General features: G+C 34.7%; 1 protein-coding gene across 1 annotated transcript in view; it reads right to left on the reverse strand.

Moving 5' to 3' along the window:
- The window catches only part of KYNU (kynureninase), a 105,714-nt gene that overhangs the window by 16,087 nt on the left and 63,309 nt on the right, over positions 1–26,318 (reverse strand). The window contains exons 10-11 of the mRNA XM_036421889.2: positions 25,195–25,293; positions 24,333–24,406 (exon numbers count right to left, since the gene is read on the reverse strand). Of these exons, the coding sequence (XP_036277782.1) occupies positions 24,333–24,406; positions 25,195–25,293 (173 nt within the window). The remainder of the gene's footprint in view (positions 1–24,332; positions 24,407–25,194; positions 25,294–26,318) is intronic.

Genomic DNA, 26,318 nt, shown 5'->3' on the forward strand with positions numbered 1-26,318 from the left:
AAAGTGGGTTGGGGTAGGGGGTGGAGGGTGGAGGTGGAAGAGGGCATAGAGCGAATAAATGATGATGGAAAATATCAAATGAAAAAGAAATTTAAAACAAAACAAAATAAAAGGCTGAACAAAAGTATAAATGGAAAATGCAAAAGTAAACGAAATGTGGATGCAATGTTTATATCACACAAGAAGGAATGCAGACCCCAAAAATAATGAAATTATTTAAATAAGGACATTTTGTAATGCTAATTAAACAAATTCAAAATAAAAATAAAACAGTTATGAATTTCTAGACATTACATAACAGAGCAGCAACATTCATAAATTAGACATTACAAAAGCTATAAGAGTGATAGAAATATTCTGTTTAGAAGCACTTTATTAATCTGAGTTTATGAAAGATCAAGTTGACAACAATATCAATTAAGAAGGTAAATCATGCCGAAACCGGTTTGGCTCAGTGGATAGAGCGTCGGTCTGCGGACTGAAGGGTCCCAGATTCGATTCCGGTCAGGGGCATGTACCTTGGTTGCGGGCACATCCCCAGTGAGGGGTGTGCAAGAGGCAGCTGACCGATGATTCTCTCTCCTCGATGTTTCTGACTCTCTCTCCCTCTCCCTTCCTCTCTGTAAAAAATCAATAAAATATATTTATTAAAAAAAAGAAGGTAAATCAAATTGACAAATGTTTAATGCTTTGCTCTGAAATAAAGATATTTTTTTAGAAGTGCTCATAAAATATTAATTAAAACTAAATACAAAAAAACAACATTTCCAAAGTGGAGAAATTGTTAAATATATTTTTATTACAATGCAATAAAACTAGTAATTAATAACAAATTCAGAAAACAAAAAGACTCAATCACCATTAAAATAAAATTTGTCCCAAGGTACTTTTAGAATCAAACCAAATTGGTAAAAATTTTTTAAAGATAATACTGTAGAAAAATATATACTACAATATAGGGCATAGAGAATAGCTAATAACTTCAGATTTAAGATTTTAAAAAATTAGTTAAACTAATCAATAATAAGACTAAAGAAGTTATAAAGAACATGAAAATAAATTGAAACAAAACAGTATTGTAAAATTAATTAAGGTAAGAGCTAAAATTAATTATCAGAAAATAAAATAATAGTCACATCAATACATAAGTAAAAATGTTTGTGATGGGAAGGGATTGATAATTAATTGAGAAAATACAAGACAATATATCTATAAAAATGAAATATTATGGGGAAAGATAATCACAATAAAGGGAAAAGTAAGAACATTATGAAGGCTAGATTGCTGCAATCAATTATGAAACCTAGATAAAATGGATGATATTCTAAGAGGATATTCATCCAAATTAATTCCAAAAGATAAAGAAATTTCAACTAAGAGACTTTAGTAGAAGAAATGAAGAAACATCTGAAACACCTAAAATTTTTGAAAAAATATGAACTGATAGGGAAAGTCTATCAACTCTTTTTCAGAGTAGATAATTCCAATGCTATGTAAACTTTTCCAAAGCATAAAAACAAACAAACAAGTAGAGGGGATACAGGAGGGAGATATTTCCATTATTTTCAAAACCAATATATTAGTGTCATACTATTATAGTTTGGAATTACACAGATAAACAAGCCAATATGACTTAAGAATATTAATTTAAAAAAGCATAAAAAGAGATTCTAACAGTATATTAAACTATTAATGAGTTAAGAAGAGTATATTTTATTTACTGAATACAAAAATGGCTCTATATTAGCAAATTTATAAATATACAATTAATTATAGTAATAAAGCTAAAAAGAAAATCATAGAATTATCTCTCCAGGATTACCTGCAAAGACATTTTCAACAGTCTGCAAGTATTCTGAATTAAAAGAAAATCTTAACAAAATAATTATAGGTAAACACTTACTGAAATGAAATATCTATGTCCTAAAAATCAAACTTGAATTTAATGGAGAAAAACCAAAGGTGGTTTCAATAATATTGGATTTTGCAGTTATAAAAATTGAAAAAGAGTAGTAAATCACCACTACTTTCACATTATATAATTTAATATCTGATATAAGCAAAAAGATTAATTAGTAGCCTGGTAGAAAATATTAGAAATAAACTTCTGAAATTTAAAACTGCTCCAAATATATTACCAAGAAATGTTCCAGATCTACATGAAAAACATTTTAAACACTCCTGAATCTGAATAACAAAAATACTTGAATGACATTCAAAATCAAGAAAAATGCCAATTCCCCTCAAATTGATGTATAAATTTAATGATTCTCAACAAAAAAGTACATTTTTTAAAATTTGGTGCTAGACCAGCTGATTCTAACATCATATGGAAATATATATCATACTAAGATCCCTAAAAAATAAGACGAATGAAACTAAATATTTCTGTAAAAATTACAATATCAAATTTTCAGAATTAAAACATTGTGGCCTGTGTTAACAAATCAATTAATATGTAATTGATTGAATTAACAAAGCTAAAAAGAAAGACATAGGATCACCTCAATAATCTAATGAATCATGAGAAAAATTTTACTAAGCAAACACCCACTCTAAAAAAAATTATTTTCAACTTATTTCACAAGAAGTTAATATCTAAAGTTAATATCTCAGAATGAAAATATCTAAAGATCAATAATACTACTATTTGTAATACTTTAAACAATAAAAAACAAAGAAATAACATGAATTAATTAAAATAATAATACTTAATAAAATGACCAAAAGATGTGAATAGATCATAAAGAAAAGAAAAATTACTTTTAAAAGTTAAAAAGTAATGTGAGAAAAATACAAATTAAAACTAGACAGATACCCCAGTTCACCTCTTAGATTGGCAAAAATTGAAAAGTTTGATTATGAACTCTCTTGGCATTAATGGGGATAAAGAGAAACTCACATATTACAGTGTGAGTATTATTCAGTGCACATATCTGGAGAACAAGTGAAAAATAGCTATAAAAGTTACAAATGCACATATATTTTGACCTAGCATACTCACTTCCTGAAATTTACTCACCAGAATTTGTAAAAGCATAATGTGAATGATGTATCACTATGGTCATTATATCCCTGTTGTTGTTGTTTTTTTAATTTTTTTTTATACTAGAAATCACTTTCTATTTTACATAATTGTATTTTTAAATTACAGTTTACATTCAATATTACTTTGTATTAGTGTCAGGTATGCATTGCTTTTAGTAAGAACCTGAGAATAAAAAGAACCTAAAATTCCTTCAATAGGAGGCTGATTTTATAAATTATAATAAATTATTTAAACTCTACATAATAAAATACCATTTGGTTATTGAATTAAAAGTGAATGAGGAAAGTTCTATGTTCTGAACAGAAATGATTACAAGAAACATGAAAACAAAAATAAATAAATGTGTAGGATAAAATATATAATATCTATTATGCATATAAAGTAATCACCTGCTTATTTTCTTTTCTTCCTCAACTAGAATGTAAGCTCCTGAGGTCAGAGACTTGTCTCTGAGTGTTTGGGGAAGAGTGTTGGTAATGTGGGTGATGTGATGTGTGATAACCAAATCAGGGAAGAATTGGTTAGAGCAACTGAACCAGGCAGGCTCTTTCGAGGGGGCGGGGGGTTGGAGGGGATCAGAAGGATGAGCACATTCTAGCAAACAAGAAAGGAAAGGGTGTTCTAGGTAGTCAAAGCAGCATATGCCAAGGCCCAAAGCTAAGGAAGGGCACGGCTCTTTGGGAGCTAATGCCTTTCTCAAGGTGGACTACTCCATGTTGTATAACGGACAGTTATGTCAACCATTTTAGATGAAGCCAATATGTATTGAAGAGGTATTATCTGACATTTATTTAGCATTTTAAAACTTGTGGTTTTTTTTAATATATATTTTATTGATTTTTTACAGAGAAGAAGGGAGAGGGATATAGATTTAGAAACATTGATGAGAGAGAAATATTGATAAGCTGCCTCCTGCACACCTCCTACTGGGGATGTGCCCACAACAACCAAGGTACATGCCCTTGAACAGAATCAAACCTGGGACCCTTCAGTCTGCAGGCTGACACTCTATCCACTAAGCCAAACCAGTTAGAGCAAAACTTGTTTTTCTTTTTAAAATACCTCATCAAAACAAAATACATTGCAAAAGCATAATTATCAAAGACATAATTTTTTTAAAATCCTCACCCAAGAATAAATTTTCCATTGATATTTTTTAGAAAGAGTGGAGGAGAAAGAGAAGAAAAGAGAGAGAGAGAGAGAGAGAGAGAGAGAGAGAGAGAGAGAGAGAGAACTCTCACAAATCTAATATGAATTCATATAATATTTTTATCTTTGTGAATAGGGTAAACTGAATGAAAAAAGTTATGACAAAAATTTTGTATGAGATGCTGAAGTTTATCATAATAATATTTACTTTAAAAAAACATTAAGAATTAGTTCAAAACAGTTATAACAAAATACTTGAAACTTTTCTGATAGTGATTTATAAAAGCCATGTACACTAAAAAAAAATTGAACTTATTATATTGTGTAGAAGAAAGAAAACTTACTTATTCTATTAGAAACTAGAGGCCTGGTGCATGAAATTTTGTGCAGGGGTAGAGTCCCTAGAACTGGCCAGTGATCAGGGCCAGCTGAGGCCTTCTGGCTGCCAGCCAAGGGCCTTCCTTCATTCTGTGCTACCCCCTGGTGGTCAGTGCATGTCATAGTGAGCAATTGAACTCCTGGTCTCCTGGTCGAACTCCCATGGGAACAATTTGCATATTAGTCTTTTATATATAGATAATCAGAACTTTTCTAAATTACATATTTATATATTGAAATATGTATTCATTAAAAAAAATTTGAATTATGGGTGCATACATTCCAACTGAAATAATCATTAGCTTCATGAAGTTTTACATAATTATACTAGAGGCCCAGTGCACAAAAATTCATGCATTCTGGAGAGTCCCTCAGCCCAGCCTGTATCCTCTCACAGTTTGGGATTCCTCGAGGATGTCTGACTATGGCTTAGGCCATTCTCTGGGAGTGGGCCTAAGCCACAGTCAGACATTCTTAGTGCTGCCGAGAGGCGGGAGAGGCTCCCACCACTGCTGCTGCACTCACAGCCATCAGCCCAATTTGAGGCTGAGTGGAGCTCACCCTATGGGAGTGCACTGACCACCAGGGGGTAGCTCCTGCATTGAGTGTCTGCCCCCTGGTGATCAGTGTGCATCATAGCGATTGGTCGTTCCTTGGTCATCCCACCATTAGGGTCAATGTGCAAATTATCCTTTTATTATGTAAGAGGATAATACTTTATCTGCATAGAAGTCCACTTTCACTTTAAAAAGACTCAGAGTAAGCTTTATTTTAAAAGTTAACTTGTCAAATATTTCAACAGAGTTAACTTTGAGAGCAAAGTATTTTTAGAATTATTTGATGTTTAGATTAATAGCTAAATGTTGACTTTTTAATAGTCTGTAGGAAAAAAACATAGGAAATAGGATATATCTCAAAGTGGAGAAAATACAAAAGGCAATTCCTCAGTTCCAGCAAAAACATTTATTTGGCATTACTCTAAATTCCACTCAGGCCCCTGAGTTTATTTCAAAGAGCCCATCCATGACTTTCACATTGTTTGAAGTTGACATTTTATCTAAACTATACTATTTACTCCTAGTAAATTGTAAATTTTCAATTCTATATGACTTAGTCCTGTCCATTCCAAAAATCTTGCTTTGAGGAAAAATGTTTTGGGTGGTTTCATGTATATTCTCAAAAATTTCAGAGAGAAAAGGAGAGGGAAGGAGAGATAGAAACATCAATGATGAGAGAATTATTGGTCAGCTGCCTCCTGCACACACCACACTGGGGATGAAGCCTGAAACCCAGACATGTTCCCTGACCAGGAATTGAACTGTGATCTCCTGGTTCATAGGTTATTCAACCACTGAGCCACACTGGCCAGGCAGCACTTAGGTATTTATTATTTCGGTTTGTGGTATTAAAAAATTCAAGAATATGAGTTATGGTGAATCCTGGGCATAGATGATAGAAACATCAAAGACCTAATGTGAAAATATGGTATCATAAGAGGAAGTGATAGCTTATAATTGAATGTACTGATGACATGTTCATAATGCAAATATGAAAGAAACAGTAACTTCATGAAGAAAAAAAATGTGTTAATCAGAGAGGGGGAAAGAAAGCAACAAAAACTAAAAGCCAACTGTATAACAGAAGTCAAGGCATCTTTTCTTATGCTTTATCTACTGAATCTATGAAAGTTCAGATAACTTTATATCTGAAAAAGTACAAATATAATATGATGCTTGCTCTAAACTTATCTACCTCATTAGTTGATGATGATATGCCTCCATTGCATTTATTCACTAAAAAAATTATATTTTGCTATCCAACAGTTTAGCACAAAGGACATTGGGAAACCAGCCCTTGGACTAGCCCCCTTGAAGATTCTAATTATCTACCATCCATCACCCTCCAGCATCACATCCATATGACCTGGATGGAAATTACATAATCCCATAGAATATTTAAGAGTGGTCAGGGCTGAAACCGGTTTGGCTCAGTGGATAGAGCATCAGTCTGCAGACTGGAGGGTCCCAGGTTCGATTCCGGTCAAGGGCATGTACATTGGTTGCGGGCACATCCCTGGTAGGGGGTGTGAAGGAGGCAGCTAGTCGATGTTCCTCTCTCATCAATGTTTCTAGCTCTCTATGCTTCTCTCTTTCTCTCTGTTAAAAAATCAATAAAATATATTTTTAAAAAAGAGTGGTCTGGATAATTAAATTTTTTATCCTCATGCCGACAGGGAATACAATTCAAAAGACATGGTGAGTTGAGCTTTTGCACAGTGAGCTGCCAAGACAAAAAGGATGGAAATGGAGATGTGTTTCCTGGGAAATACTAGGAAACACATGATAGGTTAGTTTCCTGTCATCTCACTTAATCTTTTCGACAACACTCTGAGGAAGGTATCATTTCCATCATTTTAGATTTGAGAAAAGTAAGGCTTATAGAAGTGGAGTTATTATCCAAAGAAGTATAAGTAATTCAGCCCATATTCTGCTCAGTAAGTAAGCAGGAACACTGAGCCAAACAGGAAGCTATAATATGTTTGAGATGGCATCACCACAAGGAAGCTGAAGGATGTGTTCAAAGAGTCTTTCTACAAGCCATAGTGAGGTAGGAAAACTGAGAAAAGGAAAATGAACTCAAACCTAGATGTTTGATATTAAGCAATAGCCAAGGAAGACAGAGTTGCTGATATATCCCATTAGGAGTGAGACATTGAATGGATTTAAACTCTGAAAAAAATGAACCCAGAGACTCAGAAAGCTGAGAAGTTTGCATTTCATCAACATGAATATTGAATTTATTCAAAGAAGGAAAGGAAAAGAAGAGAAACAGCTCTTTATAGTAGATACTATTTATACCATATTTCCCTTACAACTCATGTTACTCCAGAGCAGGACAATAACTTATTTTCTATTTCATATGCCACTGAAGTCTAATATCTAGATGTGACAGTGATATCATTGAATTTAGTGATCAAAGCAATTACTTGAAGGAAATATTCATAAAAAAACTAAACAGATTATGAATACCACTTTCTTACAGTTTTCTGCCATGTCGCCATTTAAAAAAAGGGGAAAGATAGTCTGTGTTGTATGTGCTTCAAAGCCCTGGGGTCAGTGGTGGTTAATTGTTTCAGCCTTCTACTGATTTTTCACTTGGTGTTCTTCCTTTGCATCTGTATTCTAATATAAAGTGTGAATAATTACCATGTTCTTTTAATCACCAGTACTATCTGTCTTGGATCTAAATGAAATTCTAAATGTCATTTCTTCTGGAAATAATTGCAACTTTAAAAAAATTAATTGCTCGACACTTTGACTAGATAAAAAGAAATCGAATCATTTAATGGGGCATTATGACAAATGAATGACATTTTTATCTTATTAAAATTTATTTTTACCCAGAACCCCCTGTGAAGTAAAAATGTCTTTAGATCTCTTCTTTAATATCTGACATTTTTAGGTTATTTGGATATTTTCATGAAAAACAACATCAATGATATATTTTAAACATAAGAGGCCATAGTAATATAACTTTTTCCATAACTAGATTAAAAATTGAAAAACATTGTTAATTTAAATAAAATAAAAAAGAAAGGTATTTTATTTACCAAATTAATATGTTAGAAAGATAATGCCTTTCTCCCATATTATCTTCTAAATGATAGAAAGTAAATGTGAGGCCAGATGATTTGACTTCTCAAACATTTAGCAAAGTCTTGTAACAAGTTTGACTTATGGAAATGCAGGTTTTTCCTGATTAGATTCTTATTTTTTAATAATGTTTGGAGCAACAAAACAAATGTTAATTAAGCTTTTATTATGATTCAGACACTTTTGTAAGCAATCACTTAATCTTCAAAATATTCCTATGAAATAGATATTTTCATTACCCTCATTCCACAAATAGTTAAATTGTGGTTTCAAGACACTTTACAAGTAGCTTAAAATAGCTGATGAAGCCTAAATGTAGAATGACCACCGATATTCAGAAACAAATGCAAAATCATCTAGGACAGATTTAAAAAAAATGAATCAGAAATTCTATAACAGCAATATTTCCCCCAATACTTGAACACTGTGCTTAGACTTCTGAGCTGGCAGAATGCCAAGCAAGATGACAACCATGTTCTTTATATATACAATGATTTTTTTTTTCTGTCTTTAACACAGTTATTTTGACTTTCTTTATTCTTTTTTATTATATAGGATATCTTAATGTCTTTACAAATGTATAGGAGGCTTTTTATAAATAAAGAAACTATCCTACCTAATAAAAGAGTAATATGCAAATTCACTATCACTTTGCTACAGCCACAAGACATGCCCACCAGCCACACCCACCATCCAATCAGAGTGAGTATGCAAATTAACCCAACCAACATGGCTGCAGCCACAGAGAGTAGGAGAGAGGTTTGGGTTTCCCAGGCAATGGAGGAAGCCAAGCTTCTGCAGCCCAGGTCATCCTAAGCCTCCATTCCAGGCTACAAAGTTTCAGATGGGGGGGGGAGGGTGTGGCTGGCCTGCAAACCACCACAGGCCCCTCGCCCAGGCCACCCCACGCCCCAAGGGAACCTCCACCCTGATCCGGGACACCCTTCAGGGCAAACAAGCTGGCCCCCACCCATGCACCAGGTCTCTATCCTATCTAATAAAAGAGTAATATGCAGATTGACCATCACTCCAACACACAAGATGGCTTCCCCCATGTGGTTAAAGATCCTATCCCCATGTGGATGCAAGAGGGCCACCACAAGATGGCCAGCAGGGGAGGGCAGTTGGGAGGGACCAGGCCTGCAAGGGAAGGCAGTTGGAGGCGATCAACCCTGCAGGGGAGGGCAGTTAGGGGTGGCCAGGCCAGCAGAGGAGGGAAGTTGGGGGCAAACAGGCTGACAGGGGAGAAGTTAGACATCAATCAGGCTGGCATGAGAGTGGTTACGGGGTGATCAAGCTGGCAGGCAAAAGCAGTTAGGGACAATCAGGAAGGCAGGCAGGAGAGCAGTTTGGAGCCAGCAGTCCTGGATTATGAGAGAAATGTCCGACTTTCCAGTGGGATTGGGTCTAAACAGGCAGTCGAACATCCCTCCAGGAGTCCCAGATTGGAGAGGGTGTGGGTTGGGCTGAGGGACACCCCCCACTCTGTGCATGAATTTCATGCACTGGGCCTCTAGTTATTTCATAAATTAAGTACAAATTCAAAAATACATCACAAAGAACCTAAGGAAAAGTTAAATTCATTTTAAAATTTCTACCACTTGGATCATAGGAAAGGTAAAGTAAAAATACAATAGTCTAAATAAAATCTTGTCATGAATTCTAAAAATCAAAAATTCTAAAGTTAATAAAGTAAAATTAAAAAAACCATTAAATTAGTCTATAAGTAGCTATTATCTTAACAAGCTCATAAATCATTCCTGAAACTGAACATGAACAATAACAATTAAGATGTAATCGCATAGTACTAGGCCTAGAAATTTGACTCTTTTGCCATCAGAAGTTAAAAATGAAGCAGAGAGCTAAGTTACTTAGAATGGAGATATTAACAGAAGTTTGAGAAAAGATATTGGAAGAGAGTCAATAAATAATAATAAAGGGAAGATTTTTAATATTCTTTGTGTTCTTTGAACATCTTAAGTTTCCCAAAAGGAATTTTAAATAAGTATTGTCTAATGGAAAGCATCATATATTATAATGGCATCTTGAGGCATGATATTCAGATTCCGTAAGAGAAAGCCACCAGGGACCCACTGAATGTGATTTTGGAGCTAAGATTTATGAAATGAAATATACAAACTCTCTATGATCTCCTTAATAAGCCTTTAGTGGCAGAATCTTCTGCATAAGTCTCTAAATATTTCATACACTGAATTAATTTCACTTATTCTGCAAACCCCTTACCTCTTCTCACCTAGTACTGCTCCAAAACTATAACAAAACAACTTACTCCACTTTTCTTAGCATTTTCTGTGTGAAATATGCCATTCAACATTGGAGCAAAATCCAACATATAAAGAAAAAACCACAGTCTTTCCTAAGAAGGTACAATTGCATTTAAATACTGCTTTAATTTGACAATTTATCATTATACATTTAATGTTTTAAGTCTATATTTAGGAATATGAGCCTGACTGAGACTTGGGTTATTTTTTCCTTTTATTTTTTCTCTTCCTTTTCCCTTTCTCCTCTCCTCACGTCTTCTCTCTCTGTCATTCTCTCTCTTAAGGTCACATCTTAACACCAAATGCAATTGCCTTACTGCCTTCATGGCTTCTAAAAATGTGTCCAACTAGTCAAACTGTTACAATATTACAGAAACCTGGGGCATTTTGGGGACAACGTGCTCATTTATGCTTAAGCAAAACCTGTAACCACAACTGGGGATAGGTTTGAATGTCTGTCATCTTACATCCTAATGCCCTCCATAACCTCAAGAAAAAGTATATTGCTGAAAACCTTCATCAAATAATCATTTTTCCACAGAATCCAAACTTCCACAGAGGTTGTTTTATTCAGAAAGTAGTAAAAAATTTATACGTTGTTTTTTTTTAATTTTCATAGTACAATGTTTGACAGCTAAACTTTAAGAAACGTGTACATAGCACTTTTTCAACTTGAGAAAAGGAAAAAGATGAACCAGTTATAGTAAAGTTTGTTACCAATGTATCTGCACTTCCTGTGCTTTAGTCCACCTCTTACCAAAAGGGGGAGGGGAAGAGGGTCACCAAAGCCATCAATATAGTCAGTGACACCCAGATGTAGATCAAGTAGGTTTCAGATTCTGAGTTATCCCTACTAGCAATCCCCTCGTTGCAATGCTTCACTTTCATCATTTGAGAATCAGAGAGTTTAAAATCTGAAAATCAACCTTCATGATCCCCCAGGCCTAGTCGTTTATTTCCCCTCACCCCCGAAGCAAACTAAGTCTGGTGAGGTGAAGTGACCTATATTTTTAATCTTGTTCCATCGGAACAGTCAATGATTCATTTTTGTTTTTAAGATAATATATATATATATAACTTGGAATGCAAATATTTCAATGCCTTGGCCCCTGACTGGGATGAACATAAAACCACCCTGCTCATTACACCTCACCACAATCTGATCCCCCTCGGTCTGACTCAGAGTTAGAAGGATTTCTCCAGTCAGATCAGATATTGCCTCCTCATCAAAATTTTCTCTAGCCTCTCTTTTCCTTTTCACTCCTCAAACTGAACAGTAAGTTCCAGAACATAGGGGGTCATTTATATCTCTATCCCCAATACATCGCATACTGCTTTGCCTATAGTAGATGCTCAGTAAGTGTTTTTAGTTAATAAATGAAATAAGTGATTACTAACTTAGCATCCTTTTGTGTAAACATCAAATTAATCTTTGATTCTCCATTCTTGCCCATCTATCCAAACATTTCTGTTTGTCCTCTCAGTTCGATTTCCTAGTAACTGTGTCCTGATTTCTACATCTCATTTGCATTGCCATATTTTAGATAATGAGCAGCTCACTTAATGGAATTCCTATTTCTATTCTTGACCTCCTTTAGTGTACTGCAACCTATCTGTCAGAACTGATCCGGAATCCAACAACTTACCACCTCTCTGCTACTCCTTTGCTTTGAGTTGACATTCTTTGCCTGCTTCGCATCACAGCTCCCCAGCAGCTCTTCCAAAGCCCACCCTTACCCTTACACAGCCTATTCCCAACAAAGTCACCAGAGTGATCATTAAAAGTTGAAGGGCCTGCGTTTCTGGAGCCCTTTCTCTCTCCAATTTCATGGACTAATCTATAGCTTAGCTTTATCAATGTGTTTCAGAAAGGGCCTCCTTGCTGTTCCTCAAATACTGAAGACCCACTCTTGTTTTGGACCCTTTGTGAAATATTCCCTCTGCCTGGAACTCTCTTCAACAGATAACTTCTTGGTTATCTCCACCTAAGTCATCTCTTCATCCGCATTTTATTATCCCAATGTGGTCTTTCTCCTGAATGCCTTTTTAATACTGCACGTTACCAAGGGTCCCACATAGAGCATTCCTATGCCTACTCCCCGGACCCCTCCTGCCACACTTTTTCAATTATCCATAGTACCTATCAACTTCAAACATATTATTTAATTTTATCTTTATTATATGTATAGTCTGTCTTCCCTTGATGAAATGTAAACTTTATGAGGGCAGGAATCTTTGCTCTCTTTTTTCATTCATACCAAACATACTAAAAATTGCCTGGGATATAACAGATACTCAATAAATATTTTTTTTAATGAGTGCAAATGTAGTACAGAGGTATTTTGTAGCTGTTCTTTCAAAGATTGGAAATCTAAACTCTTCCACAATGTTCAGTGAAAACATTAATTTGTTTTTATGAAAAATTATAGACTTTTCCTGCCCTTACTTTTAGTTTGTTCCAAGTTTCATTCGTTCATGACCAGTAAGAGTGTTTCTTTCAGCCAATGACTGTCATTTCTAACCAATCCATCAAATTTAGATGAGCAAATGCAAACAAGGATGGGTAACACTCTATCTATCCTCAGGGAAATAAAATCAATGCGGTAAGATTTGTTCATGGTTTCAGGGGAACATAAGTCTCCCTGTCAAGTTCTTAAGCCATTCCTCTCACAACAGGTAATTAATAAAGCCCAAGGACCATGCATAATGAGGAGTAAGACTTAGGAAACAGAAACACCATTACTCCAGTTCAAGTCAATATTAGAACCCTTACAATAATAGTAATTCAGGCACAAGTAGGGAAAGTGGAGTTCGTACACAGGACTAGGACCAGAGAAAGCAGTACATGCATCCTATAACAAGAGGCCTCCCAATCAACCCAACTGAAAAATGAGACAAAGAGCAAGGTGAGTCTAAATTCAGGCCTTTGGAAACTAGCACATTTGTAGGAAATGTGAAGGCATGGCTAAGTGAAGGGAGAAGATTCAAAGATGCTAATAACAAATAAAAGTCTTGAAAACTGACAAAATAGGTTGCTTCAGTCCATCAATTGTACATTTACTCCCTGATGCCAGCAACCAGTCCATATGACTGTTGTATGGCATAGCCATAGTATTAGAATGACAAGTAGAATATTACTAACTCAAATTTAGTAAAGTTCAATTCCCATTTTCTTTAAAAAAAAATCCTTCTATTCACAATTTCTCTACTCTGTTCCATCAAGTAATTTAATACTACTCTGGAAAATAGTCTGAAGTGGTATCTCAAGGTTCCATTCCTTTCCCTCTTATTTGCCCACCCATCTGCAAATATTGTTAAGACTTCTTCAGTTTGTTATATACTCAATAACATCAAGTCTTACTCAACAAGAGGCTTGTATAAATATGTCCAGTGAGCTAACAGTATGATAAGCATACTATTATTAAAAAGTACTTCCTGACATCATGAGTTTTAGTTAATAAAAAATATTTCCAGGATAATGTGTTGTCCTTACAAGAACTAAGCCAATATTTTCTTGATGTGAAAGATTTATTAACAAATAAAATCTTTGAAAATGTCCTGCATGTACTTTCTTGAAATATATTATTATTTTTGAAATATTGGTTTATAATGTTTTGAGAAAATATTCATGTTAAAGGCACAAAAATAAGAGAATACATCTGATTTTAGGACTTTAGAAGGAACAATTTGCCATGCAAATTAAAATATATAGGAAGAGGCCAGACCAGTGTTGCTCAATGGTTAAGCATTGACCCATCAACCAAGAGGTCACTAGTTCAATTCCAGTCAGGGTACATAACTGGGTTGTGGGTTCAAGCCCCAGTATGGGTGTGCAGGAGGCAGCAGATCAATGATGTTTCTCTCACATTGGATGTTTCTATTTCTCTATCTCTCTCCCTTCCTCTCTCTCTAAAAATAAATATAAACATATTAAAACAATCCTTATGAAGAATTTTTTAAGTTGTATGCAGCTAGGTTTTCATGGATATATTTGGTCTTTGTAGAAACATATGGAAATTCATATTTAATTTGACAGTATTTTGCAAATCATATCCCTTCAGAATAACTTGCAAAGTAGAAACACTTCCATATGTTACAAAATGGTTTGTCTATTATGCTGAGAGTAAAGAAAGAACTATAAATTCAATAGGAAAAAAATTAAGAATATTTTCTGCCTGGCCAGCATGGCTCAGTGGTTAAACATAGATCCATGAACCAAGAGGTCACCAGTTTGATTCCTGGTCAGGGCACATGCCCAGATTATAGCCTCAATTCTCAGTATGAGGCATGCAGAAGGCAGCCAATCAATGATTCTGTCTCATCATTGATGTTTCTAACCCTCTCTCCCTCTTTCTTCATCTCTCTGAAATTAATATAATAATAATAATAATAATAATAATAATATCATCTTAGGCATTATGGATTATGAAAGTAAAAAAGGTCAAAAGGACAACGTCCACGTAATCAGGAAATTTATAATTAATTTATTATCAGTTTTTCAAGCAGTCCTTTTAAAAATAAAAAGAGCTAATTGGCTGTTTTTGCCTAAGTTGCCACAGCTTGTGCCAAATGTTCTATGAACTTGACCAAAGCTGATTAAGAGGGATTGATGTGGGAACCAAGGCAATCTATCTATTCATGAACTATTTTGTTTGTTTGTTTGTTTGTTTGTTTGTTTTTTGGTGTTATTGGTGGAAATGGAAATCTTTTTACAAATTTTCTTTATTGATTAAGGTGTTACATATGTGTCCTTATTCCCCCATTACCCCCCTACCACCCCCACTCATGCCCTCCCCTCTCCCCCCACCATTGTCTGTGACCATTGGGTAGGCTTATATGCATGCATACAAGTCCTTTGGTTGATCTCTCTCCCTTACCCCCAACCTCCCCTACCTCTGAGGTTTGATGGTCTGATCAATGTTTCTCTGACTCTGGATCTGTTTTTGTTCATCAGTTTATGTTGTTCAGTATATTCCATAAATGAGTGAGATCATGTGATATTTATCTTTGTCTGACTGGCTTACTTCACTTAGCATAATGCTCTCTAGTGCCATCCATGCTGTTGCAAATGGTAAGAACTCCATTTTTTACCGCAGTGTAATCTTCCGTTGTGTAGATGTACCACAGTTTTTTAATCCACTCTTCTGCTGATGGGCACTTAGGCTGTTTCCAAATCTTAGCTACTGTAAATTGTGCTGCTATGAACATAGGAATGCGTATATCTTTTCTAATTGGTGTTTCTGCTTTCTTTAGATATGTTCCTAGAAGTGGGATGACTGGGTCAAACGGAGTCCCATTTTTAGTTTTTTGCGGAAACCCCATAATGTTCTCCACAGTGGCTGCACCAGTCTGCATTCCCACCAGCAGTGCATGAGGGTCCATGAACTGGTCTTAATTAAGACAGTTCTCAACTCTACAGAAAAAGATAATTCCCATTCAATTAAAGCCTCTCTTTAGGGTAAAAAGTAAACAAGAAGAAAATGAATAAGATGCATTTAGACCTTTTTTTCTGAGCAATGTTTGACACATGTTCTGGTGGTGTGTGGAGTTAGCTGGCCCCGGTCATGGCAGCTCTGGGACCCAGTGGTGGGTCTGTGTATGATGCGTAGTTACAATGAAGTTCTCCATGCTGCCCACACAGCATGTGGCATTGCACCATGGCTCTTTTGACAATCATAGAGCGCCAGATGGATATATATTTTTTTTTCTCATCAAGAATAAATAAAAGTTTAGCAATAATAGCTCTGCATAGTTAATATTAAAAAAAAACTTGCAGATTTCAAAAGTCACTTTATGGATAAAACTTGAAGCAATTAAAACAAGACTTGAAGCTCTTTGAAAAAGTTTTACGTCTTATGTTTTAAAGGCTCAATGACCTCATATATCTTCTTCACAGACACTAGATTGTAATTTTATAAGAGGGAATAAATTTTGAGGTTTCAAAGAATTCAACTTTCCCAAATTAATAATTATGTCATCATTTTCTAAGAGTAGTGATTTTTAAGCAACTGGGGTTTTATCTTTTTATACTGATAATTACTATTTCTACTTTCTCATAAAAGCCACTTTATCTCTTGAGTTGAAAAACTCAGATTATTTGCTATATTTTTTTAAAACAATGATCACTCTTTAGTGCATAAACTTTATTTTTATGATCACAGCTTAAATTCATCAATCGTGACAATGGACAATATTTTATATTATAGTAAAAATTTTCATGCCAAGAAGATGAGGAATCCTTTTAGAGTGATTGATCTACAATGGTTTCCAAATGAAAATAGGTGTAGATTATATGTCATGATTCTATAGATGTGTTTTATTCAATTAACTTGTCTTCTTTTAGAATCCTTATAGTGGGAATCTGGGGACTAGATTTTATGACAGGTATAACCCATTCCATGAGTGTGGCTTTGAAACTAAGTGAGAGCATGAAGCAAAATCAATTTTACCACTATTTGTCATTTAAAAATATTGTAGAAAGGAGATAAAGAGCATTTTTTAATATAAAAGGCAGACAGTTACAAGTTAAGTCAATAACTCAGATTCCATAAAAATTTTAGTGAATAATATAAAAAGGAAAAGACCATTTGACATATCCCTTTAAGAAATGTCATTTAGCCAAAACTGGTTTGGCTCAGTGGTAGAGTGTCGGTCTGCAGACTGAAAGGTCCCAGGTTCGATTCCGGTCAAGGGCATGTACCTGGGTTGCGGGCACATCCCCAGTGGGGGGTGTGCAGGAGGCAGCTGGTCAATGTTTCTCTCTCATAGACGTTTCTAGCTCTCTCTCTCCCTTCCTCTCTGTAAAAAAATCAATAAAATATATATATTTTTAAATGTTATTTAAGCCCTAGTTGATTTTCTCAGAAAATAGAGCATTGGCCCTTGGACTGAAAGGTCTTGGGTTTTATTCAGGTCAAGGGCATGTCCCTCTGTTGCAGGCTCAATCTCCATCCCTGGTAGGGACATGTGTGGGAGACAACCAGTTGATGTGTTTTTCTCATATTGATGTTTCTCTCTGTGTGTCTCTCCCTCTCTCTTCTACCTTTTCTAAAAGTCGATGGAAAAAATATCCTCAAGTGAGAATTAACATAAAGAAAAAAGGTAATGTCATTTAAGTAAATCTTTATACTTAAATTTATGAAACTAACCAAGGAAACTATCTCTCATAGACAACAATTTCAGTTTTCAGAGTTAGAGAGTAAATTTATTCACTTAGTTAACATTGCATTTCAATTTGCAAGGGATTGGTATCTGTAAGTCTCCCTACTGCCATGTTCAAGATTTTCCAAGCAGCTCTGAGCTACCTGTCCCTCCACTGCTCTCACAGCAGCGTCTGAGAGGTCACCTAGCATTTATTAAAATGTTTTCTGTGGCATTTTGTTACCTATTATTTAAATAATTAATTTAACTATTGAAATAGTATATCTCCAAATAGAGTGTAAGATTTTAAAATCATAAGCAACATCCTATTGATATATGTATTTGCATCTATGAAAAAAATTATAAAATATTTGTTGGTTATATTTGTTACATCTTAATTCACTCAGGATTATTTTCCTTACATGATAAACCAATGGTCACCTTAGAAAAGACACTTTTATTGGAGTAAAGTAAAATGGGGGTTTCACAATGTTTCATTCCTAAGATTAGAAAGTTATATAGATATAGTGTAGGTCCTCATTATTTGATGACAAATAAAATATTAGAAAAAATAAATTTAAAATAAATCAAATGTAAACCAGTATCCATAGTTTTATATAATCAATGGATTAAGAAAATCAAATATTTGATTGAGATGCTCTTGAAAAAGAGTCTAGGCCTTGGATGGGTATCCCGGTTGGTTAGAGTGCCATCCCAATACACCAAGGTTGCAGGTTTGATCCTCCATCCAGGCATATACAAGAATCAACCAATGAATGCATAAGTAAGTAGAACCACAGATTGATGTTTCTCTCTCTCAAATAAATAAATTTTTAAAAGAATAACTAAAAAAATAAAAATAGTTTAACATTATATAAAATTTTAAACTTATAATTTTAATAACATAGATTAAAATTATAATATGCTAGTTATTATAAAGAATACAGAATAAGTCTAGTTTTTATTTTGACTATTATTATATTCTGACAAATCTGATAGCAAAGTATAAGCTCTTTTTTATTACATTTAACTTTTTCAGTATGACAGTAAAAACGATGATTTCTACAAAAGTTTTTGAAGCATTCATCGTTTCCTCTTAATCCCTGATGTCAAGTCATTTATTTTTGAAGTACCGTGTCTAATTTCCTCTATTTCATCTGTTAATGGTTCTCACTCTGCCAGATTCTCATTGTTCATGACTTTGTGATTCAGCAGTTCTTTATAGTATCACTTGCATCATGAAATCCTGAATCTCTTGAAATATTTTACTTTACAATCCACTTCATTATGCTGTCATTGTGTTACCTGGTATTAATAACATTCTATAATCAGCAAGAAACTAAGCATTTTTTATAGTAATCCATAGAAATAGATGCTGATACTAACTGAAGAAAGGTGTCAAGTAAGAGCTAATTTTTTAAGTGCATATTTCATTAGTGAATATTTCCTATCATGACAATCTTTGCCTTCCTATATTCCCATGTATCTTTGGGGACCGGAGTAATGCCTTGTTAACCAGGAACTCTAGCAATTTTCAACCAGATGAAAGTAAGGGTTAAAGAGTGAACAAGTGATAAAACTAGAAATGGACACAGGTGTCCTCTACAAATGTTTATTGTTAAAATCATGACTGTGTATGATATGCTCTTGGACAAGAGGAGCATGGGTAGAGGCACTTAGAGAATCCTTGTAAAATACAGAAGATTAATCACACACATTGGAACAGAAGCAAGAGAAAATGGTACATTGGAAGCTTAGGCCTGTGTGAGGTAAACATCAATGTCGTAGGAGATTGCCAAGTGGCTGAGAGGTTAAGAATTTGTGGCTGAGAAGTCCTCCATGATAATAATGAACACTTAACTCCATCATAGGCTAAATAGGTAGAACAGATGTCCTGAGAAGTGTGTGTGATATTTCAGCTAGAGATTGTGAAAACTGTCACTTCAGAATTTCCTGATACAGGCCTATCCCAATTGAAAGTATCTGGTTGGGAGTCTTGTAAATTCACACACCTTGCTACTGCCACCTATACTTCTTTGTTCTCTCTTTAGCAAGGAGAACTTATGCAGATACCAGATAAGGACATGATCATTAGTAAGTCAGAAAGGAATTCTGAGAATCCAAAACAAGGTTTAAATTATAGATAAGTTTGGGGCCATGGCTCTCTCCAGCTGCCTGGAGAAGTATGTGGAATCACATACATCCAGTGAGCATTGGCCCGAATAAAGGTGCTTTAGATGTCCTCACCATGTAACCTTGTAACCTTAATTGTAAAGTTGGGTCAAGCATGGCATAGGCTTATCTTTTATTAAATCTTTTTTTCTAAAATCTTGATGCTTACTTTTATATTATCTTATGCTTTTCTGAATGTTGTTTGTAGTGCCTTTTTTTTTTTTCCTTCAAATTGCCAAATGATAATAATACCTTTCTGAGTTCTAAGATTTGCCCTCGCCACACACTAAAGTCAGCCAGCCAATTTGGCTAGGCCTTTTTAACCTGTAAATTGCTTATTACAATAAAGGAGATGACTCAAGCTCTTAATGAAGTTAGAAAAATGTCATCTCTATTTAAAGCCTTCAATCAAACACCTCTAGATGATTATGGAAAAGTGTTGGCATGGTTTGAAATTCTAGCATTTTCATCAAAATTGTCATTAAGCTCCATTCTCAGGCACTCAGAAAGCTTTTTGAAAATTCCAGGAGAAATGAGAATCTCAAGAGATCTAATTAGTACATGGGAACATTGGAAAGTTTGTTACACTAGCATGAAAAGTGGGGAACAGCATTTCTTTGGTATATGTGATGTCATTGGACAGGGCCAAAAAGTAAATGATAGAAGGGATCTTAATAGCTGATATGATCCATTCCTATATTCATGCTAGAATCTCTCTAAAAAGAGGGGCGTGGTGCAGGGAGGAGGGGAGCTTGACAGTGTGTCAGTGTTGACCCAGGAAACAGGAGGTCATGGTTTGATTCCTGATCAGGGCACATGCCCAGATTGTGGGCTAAATCCCCAGTAGTGGGGTGCAGGAGGCAGTTAATCAATGATTCTCTCTCACCATTGATATTTTTATATTTCTCTCCCTCTCTCTTTCTCTCTGAAATCAGTAAAAATGTTAAAATAAAAATGTGGGGGAAAGATGGTGGGACCTTGAATTGCAGTTTTTGGACCTTACAGGATAATCTCTTTATGGAATTCAGGAATATTTGAAGTCACAAAAATCAAAAGGGTCAGTATTGGTATAAAGTGTACCAAAAAATACAACATTTATCAAGGTAAAAAGACAATTTCAAAGGTATTTAGGCACTTTTTTAGTGATACATTTTTATTGTCATTTTTTTTATAATTGAAAGTATTCTCTTTCATTTCTCAGAGCAATAATTACTAACTTTGCAGACTAAATAGATGACAGACCTCAAGGAAAAAAAGAACAAGATGCTATTTACTCATGAGTAGTCTTAATTTAGTATAATTCTTAGCTACATATAAGGGTTAGCATATGACACTGGAAAGAGAAAAAAGGGATGATAAACTAGGAAAAGGTCAAATTCTGGTTGAGACTAACAGCTTGAGTTATGATGCTTAATGCAGTGGATTGACTCTGACCTCTATTCATCCTCTTTATTGGCAAAATGTTTTTGGAAAAGGTCTTAGGTCATTGGTTTTGAACAATAGCCAACATGCCTATTTAAAAACAAAACAAAAAAGGAAGTGAAATATCTTGGTAGAGATGTAATTTACCAGTTGTTAGTGGAAACATCATTTAAAAGATATTTCAAAATTATATACTGAACATTACACTTTTACAATGCAGGGTTACAAATCCTGAGATCCACTCTCTACACCTGGTGGCCACAATGCCCTTCTTGCCCAGCCCTGATGAACACGTGTGCATGCTGTTTAACCTAGCATACCTAGAATACCTCTCACTAATTTCCACCTTCCTCTTGTTCTCTTTATTGAAGGCTTTGACTACACAATTACTATACTATAAATATAGAGCCAAATGAAAAAAAATACAATATATATATAATCTTTCAATCCTTATCAAGTATATATTAGATATATATAATCTTTCAATCCTTATCAAGTATATGTTAATATATATATATTAAAATATACTTGATAAGGATTGAAAGATTCAACCAGGAAAATAAATGTTATTTGAATACTACTTATTTGAAATAATATATTTAGCCACTAGATGTCACCCTTTCTTAAGCAACAAAATTTGCAACAGCAATATTGGTTACATTCCCTATAGGGTTTAAGTTGGTACCATTGGAATTAGACATTCTGACAGCACATCAAAAAAAGCTTTAACAGTCAAATAAACAACAACTAGGATTTTCTATAAGGCGGGCTTTGTGAGTCAAGCCTGTTGTGGGTCTTGTCAGTCTTCAATGCCAAATAGTTGAAATGCAAAGATAGTTAATAAAGTATAATTTTCATAAAAGTTAAAAGCGTTACTCTCCTACAAATATAAAATAAACACACATAAATATCTCATTCAACTCATTACTGATACAAGAGGGAATCAAGAAATGGAAACTTACACAGTGAGGCTATCAAAGACCTGTGAAAATGAACGTGGTCTTACTTAGACACAAAACTATAATATATAACGTCCTAAAGGTCAGAAAATGTGATGCTTGGGGTTATGTTTTGTGCTTGAGAGAACTGATCTTTGCTACTGAAAAATCTACCAGTTAAAAATGCAAGTTCTTAGCCTACATGTGTGGATCACATACAACGCACAAGTGGCTGTGCTTAGTGCTTTACAGGCATCATCCCATTTTATTCTCACAGCAATTTGAGGTAGATGCTGACACTGTTTGACTTTAGTTTGAAGCTAGAACAGAATGCCAAGGACCATTCTGCAGGTCATGGACCAGCAAGTGGTCAAACTAGCATATGAATCTGGACTGCCTTATACGGTCTTTCTCCTGGGAGCATGGACTTAGCCATTCCAGCAACCAGAGAATGTTGGGATTCTACAACTTGAGACACACTGCCACTCCCACCAGATTGCTCTTTGGGATTATATATGTCAGATCCTCTATTACAATTAAAATAAGTGGAGAATAGAAAGTGTTCAGAGTGATGGATCTTCACACAAAAGCAAGCAATACATTATATACCAGAAAAGAAGTATGCTAGATAAAATGTAACTCATGAAGTCTACTAAAATTGAAAAGAGGCTTTTAATACTACACACTAGAGGCCTGTGCATGAAAATCATGCACTCAGAGGGGGGGTAGGGGGTGTCCCTTAGCTTGGGGACACCCTCTTGCAATCTGGGAGCCTTTGGGAGATGTCTGACTGGTGGCTTAGGCCCACTTCCTGCCATCAGTTGGATATTCTTTAGCACTGCCTCGGAGGCGGGAAAGGCTCCTGCTACTGCTGTTGGGCTCAGCACTCTCCCTATGGGAGCACACTGACCACCAGAGGGCAGCTCCTATATTAAGCGTCTGATTCCTGGTAGTCACTGCACATTATGGTGACTGGTTGTCCTACCCATTTGGTTGATTTGCATATTAGCCTTTTATTATATAAGATGAGATTCTTATGATATATGGTTTATATTCTTTTCAGAGAATTTAGGACACGGGGAGAAATCTAATGTACTGACCATCATTAGAAGAAGTCTGCCTGAAAAATACCTGTCTAGAGAAACTCTATTTAATTTTAAAACTTTAAAATCTTGAAGAAATTTATACATGATTAAATGAACTATAGGAAATGATCTTAAATTTCTAGAATTCATATACATAGAACCTCAGAAATATGAGGTGCTCCAACCTTTATTACTAATTCAACTTCAATTCTTAAAAAGATTTTAACACTCCGTCAGTGACTGGGAAGATTAAGAAAACTAATCAAATATCATTGTATTACTTATGTTACTAGAGCCAGTCTCCTTATCACACATGCTCTGATACAACTGTGAAAGGTATGGGCTTTTTTTTTTTTTTAATCTCCAAGAATATTATTTATTCATCTGTATACCAGATAAAAGTAAAAGAAACACGGTGAGTTCCTTAGTCAAATAAAAATGTGTCTCTGTGTTGGTGCATCACATTTGCATTTACACTTGCTCTGAAAAAAATGAAGTAAGTTATATAAAAATTTTTAAAAAGCGCTGCTTTTTAAGTCAGCAGTCTGTTGTCTAGTGCTCAGCTTCTTCATTTTTCATGGGTGATAAAATCTCTTAGGACAGAAGACATTTCTTACAAGATCATCATATTATGTTCTAGCTTTGGAGGTAGATGTGATTTTAGTAATAAAACACCACATTTAAGGCTCTATTTTGCACATCTCTTGTTGCCTTTGATTTATTCTTCAATGTGAGAAATCAGAACTTTTCTGAAGTCTAATTTTGGGGGAAAAGATGAAGTAGTCTCTTTGCATTAAACCATCTGCTCTACATGATTACAGTGACTCACCGTTAGCACTGAAGCTCCCTTTTTGTGATTACATTTCTTGTTCAACCAATTGAGCTCTTTGGGAAGCATTTATTTCTCATAAAGCACATCATTGTTAATACAGTAGTCAAATGATTGTAATCAATCCAGCTTCTTAATGGATAGCATCTTTAAGAATTTATGTAAATTTAACAAATTATTAATGCAAATCAATGTATTTATCACCAAAGAAAAATCTAAAGATGGTACTCACGCAGGTTTAATTGTATGGGCATGCTTTTCATGGACAAAGGCACCAGCGAGACCTCCAGCTCCTGAATTTAAATACTGGATTGAAAATGAATTAAATTATATGGGTTTACCTGAATATATGACAAAGATTAACAATGTAATCTTATTTTGTTGTTGTTGTTAAGAAACCAACTTTTGACCAGTTCAATGTATGTGATTATTTGAACATTCATAATAAAATTAATTTTGAGTCATCTTGTTCAAAGAAAAACAAATAAAACATGGAAGTGTTAAATGAGAATAAATAGCTATTACTTTTTTGACAAAATTTTGCCCCAATTAATAGATAACAGTTCCACTGAAGTCAATCAAATTTCAAAGCTCATTAGTTTCAATTATTTTGTCACAAATATTTAAGTAATAATAAAAGTATATTTTAAAAACACCTTGATTAAAATTGGTTTCATTTCTTTGCTCCCCTGTCAATTAAATTATCTTCAAATATCAAATGCAACTTTATTCCATAAGAATTATTTTATACAAGTAGAAATTTTACAACAAATTTTTAAAAACCCACCAATACTAAAAACTTAATTTGAATTAATTTTTAAGTGTGAGGTGTTGTTATTTTCCCCATAATCTCCTGACTTTTTATAGCAGCCAGGGAATTGAAGGAATAAGTACTCTATAGTAGATGGAAACACCAGAATTTAATTATCACACTATAAGATTGGATGATTCTATAATTAACTAAAATCAGAAAATATACTACTTAAATGGAGAAAAGTAATTCAAATAGCTAAAATTGGTCAACTTTCCAGTGTTTTTATTAGGTTGATGTTAGTGGGAAATAAAAGGATGTAAATATATTAACTAGTTTGTACCTTATAGGAGCACCAGCAGGCAAAGTCAACTCCCCAGTCATGTAAGTGGAGTTCAACATTTCCAACTGCATGTGCTAGATCAAAGCCAACAAAACAACCCTGGAGGAGAACATAATAACAAGTTTTAAATTTGCTTAATGATTAGAAATAGTAAACACACATATCTTTAAGAAAATCTTTGACAAAGAGATCAACCAAAGGACTTGTATGCATGCATATAAGCATAACCCAAGGACACAAACAGTAGGGGGGGTGAGAGCATGTGGTCGGGGGTGGGAATGGCTGGGAAAAAGGAGACATACGTAATACTTTAAACAATACAATTTAAAAAACAAAAACAAAAGGGACAATGAGAGATTGTTTTCAGATGAAAATTTTAAAAAAAGAAAATCTTCGACAAGCTAATATAACAGAAATTTGGTTCATCCTTTGGAGCAGTGGCTCACTAAGAGTGAATCACAAAATCCTGGGCATTCCCAAAAACGCTTTTATGTCAGAACAATTTTCATAACAGCAAACATTCTTTAACTTCTCCACTGTGTTGATATTTGCAATGATAATGCAAAAGCAGTGATGGGCAAAACTGCTGGCACCTTAGTATAAAATCAAGGCAGGGGCCCCAGACTGTACTGGTTGTCACTGCATATCAAAGCCATCCAGTTACAGGGTGGGGGAGAAAGGTTATTCTATTTAAAATATCCTTGATAAATCTGCAAAAATGATGAATTTGTATTAAACCTCAAAACCTAAATTTTCATATTTGGTGGTTTAATATGGGAAGTACACAAAATTTTTTACCACATTCTGAACTAGATTGTTGTCTCAAAGTAATGCACGCATGTGATTATTTGAGTTGCAATCTGAACACTTTTACTTGATGAAGGACCTCACTTCCCACCCATGGAAGAGAAACTGATGGACAATTGCCGAGACCGGTTTGGCTCAATGGATAGAGCGTCGGCTTGGGGACTGAAGGGTCCTGGGTTTGATTCCAGTCTAGGGCATATACCTTGGTTGCGGGCATATCCCCAGTAGGGGGTGTGCAAGAGGCAGCTGATCGATGACTCTCTCATCGATGTTTCTAACTCTGTATCTCTCTCCCTTCCTCTCTGTACAAAATCAAT

The sequence above is a fragment of the Pipistrellus kuhlii genome, unplaced genomic scaffold (genome assembly GCF_014108245.1).
Source record: "Pipistrellus kuhlii isolate mPipKuh1 unplaced genomic scaffold, mPipKuh1.p scaffold_m20_p_7, whole genome shotgun sequence".
Lineage (NCBI taxonomy): Eukaryota > Metazoa > Chordata > Mammalia > Chiroptera > Vespertilionidae > Pipistrellus > Pipistrellus kuhlii.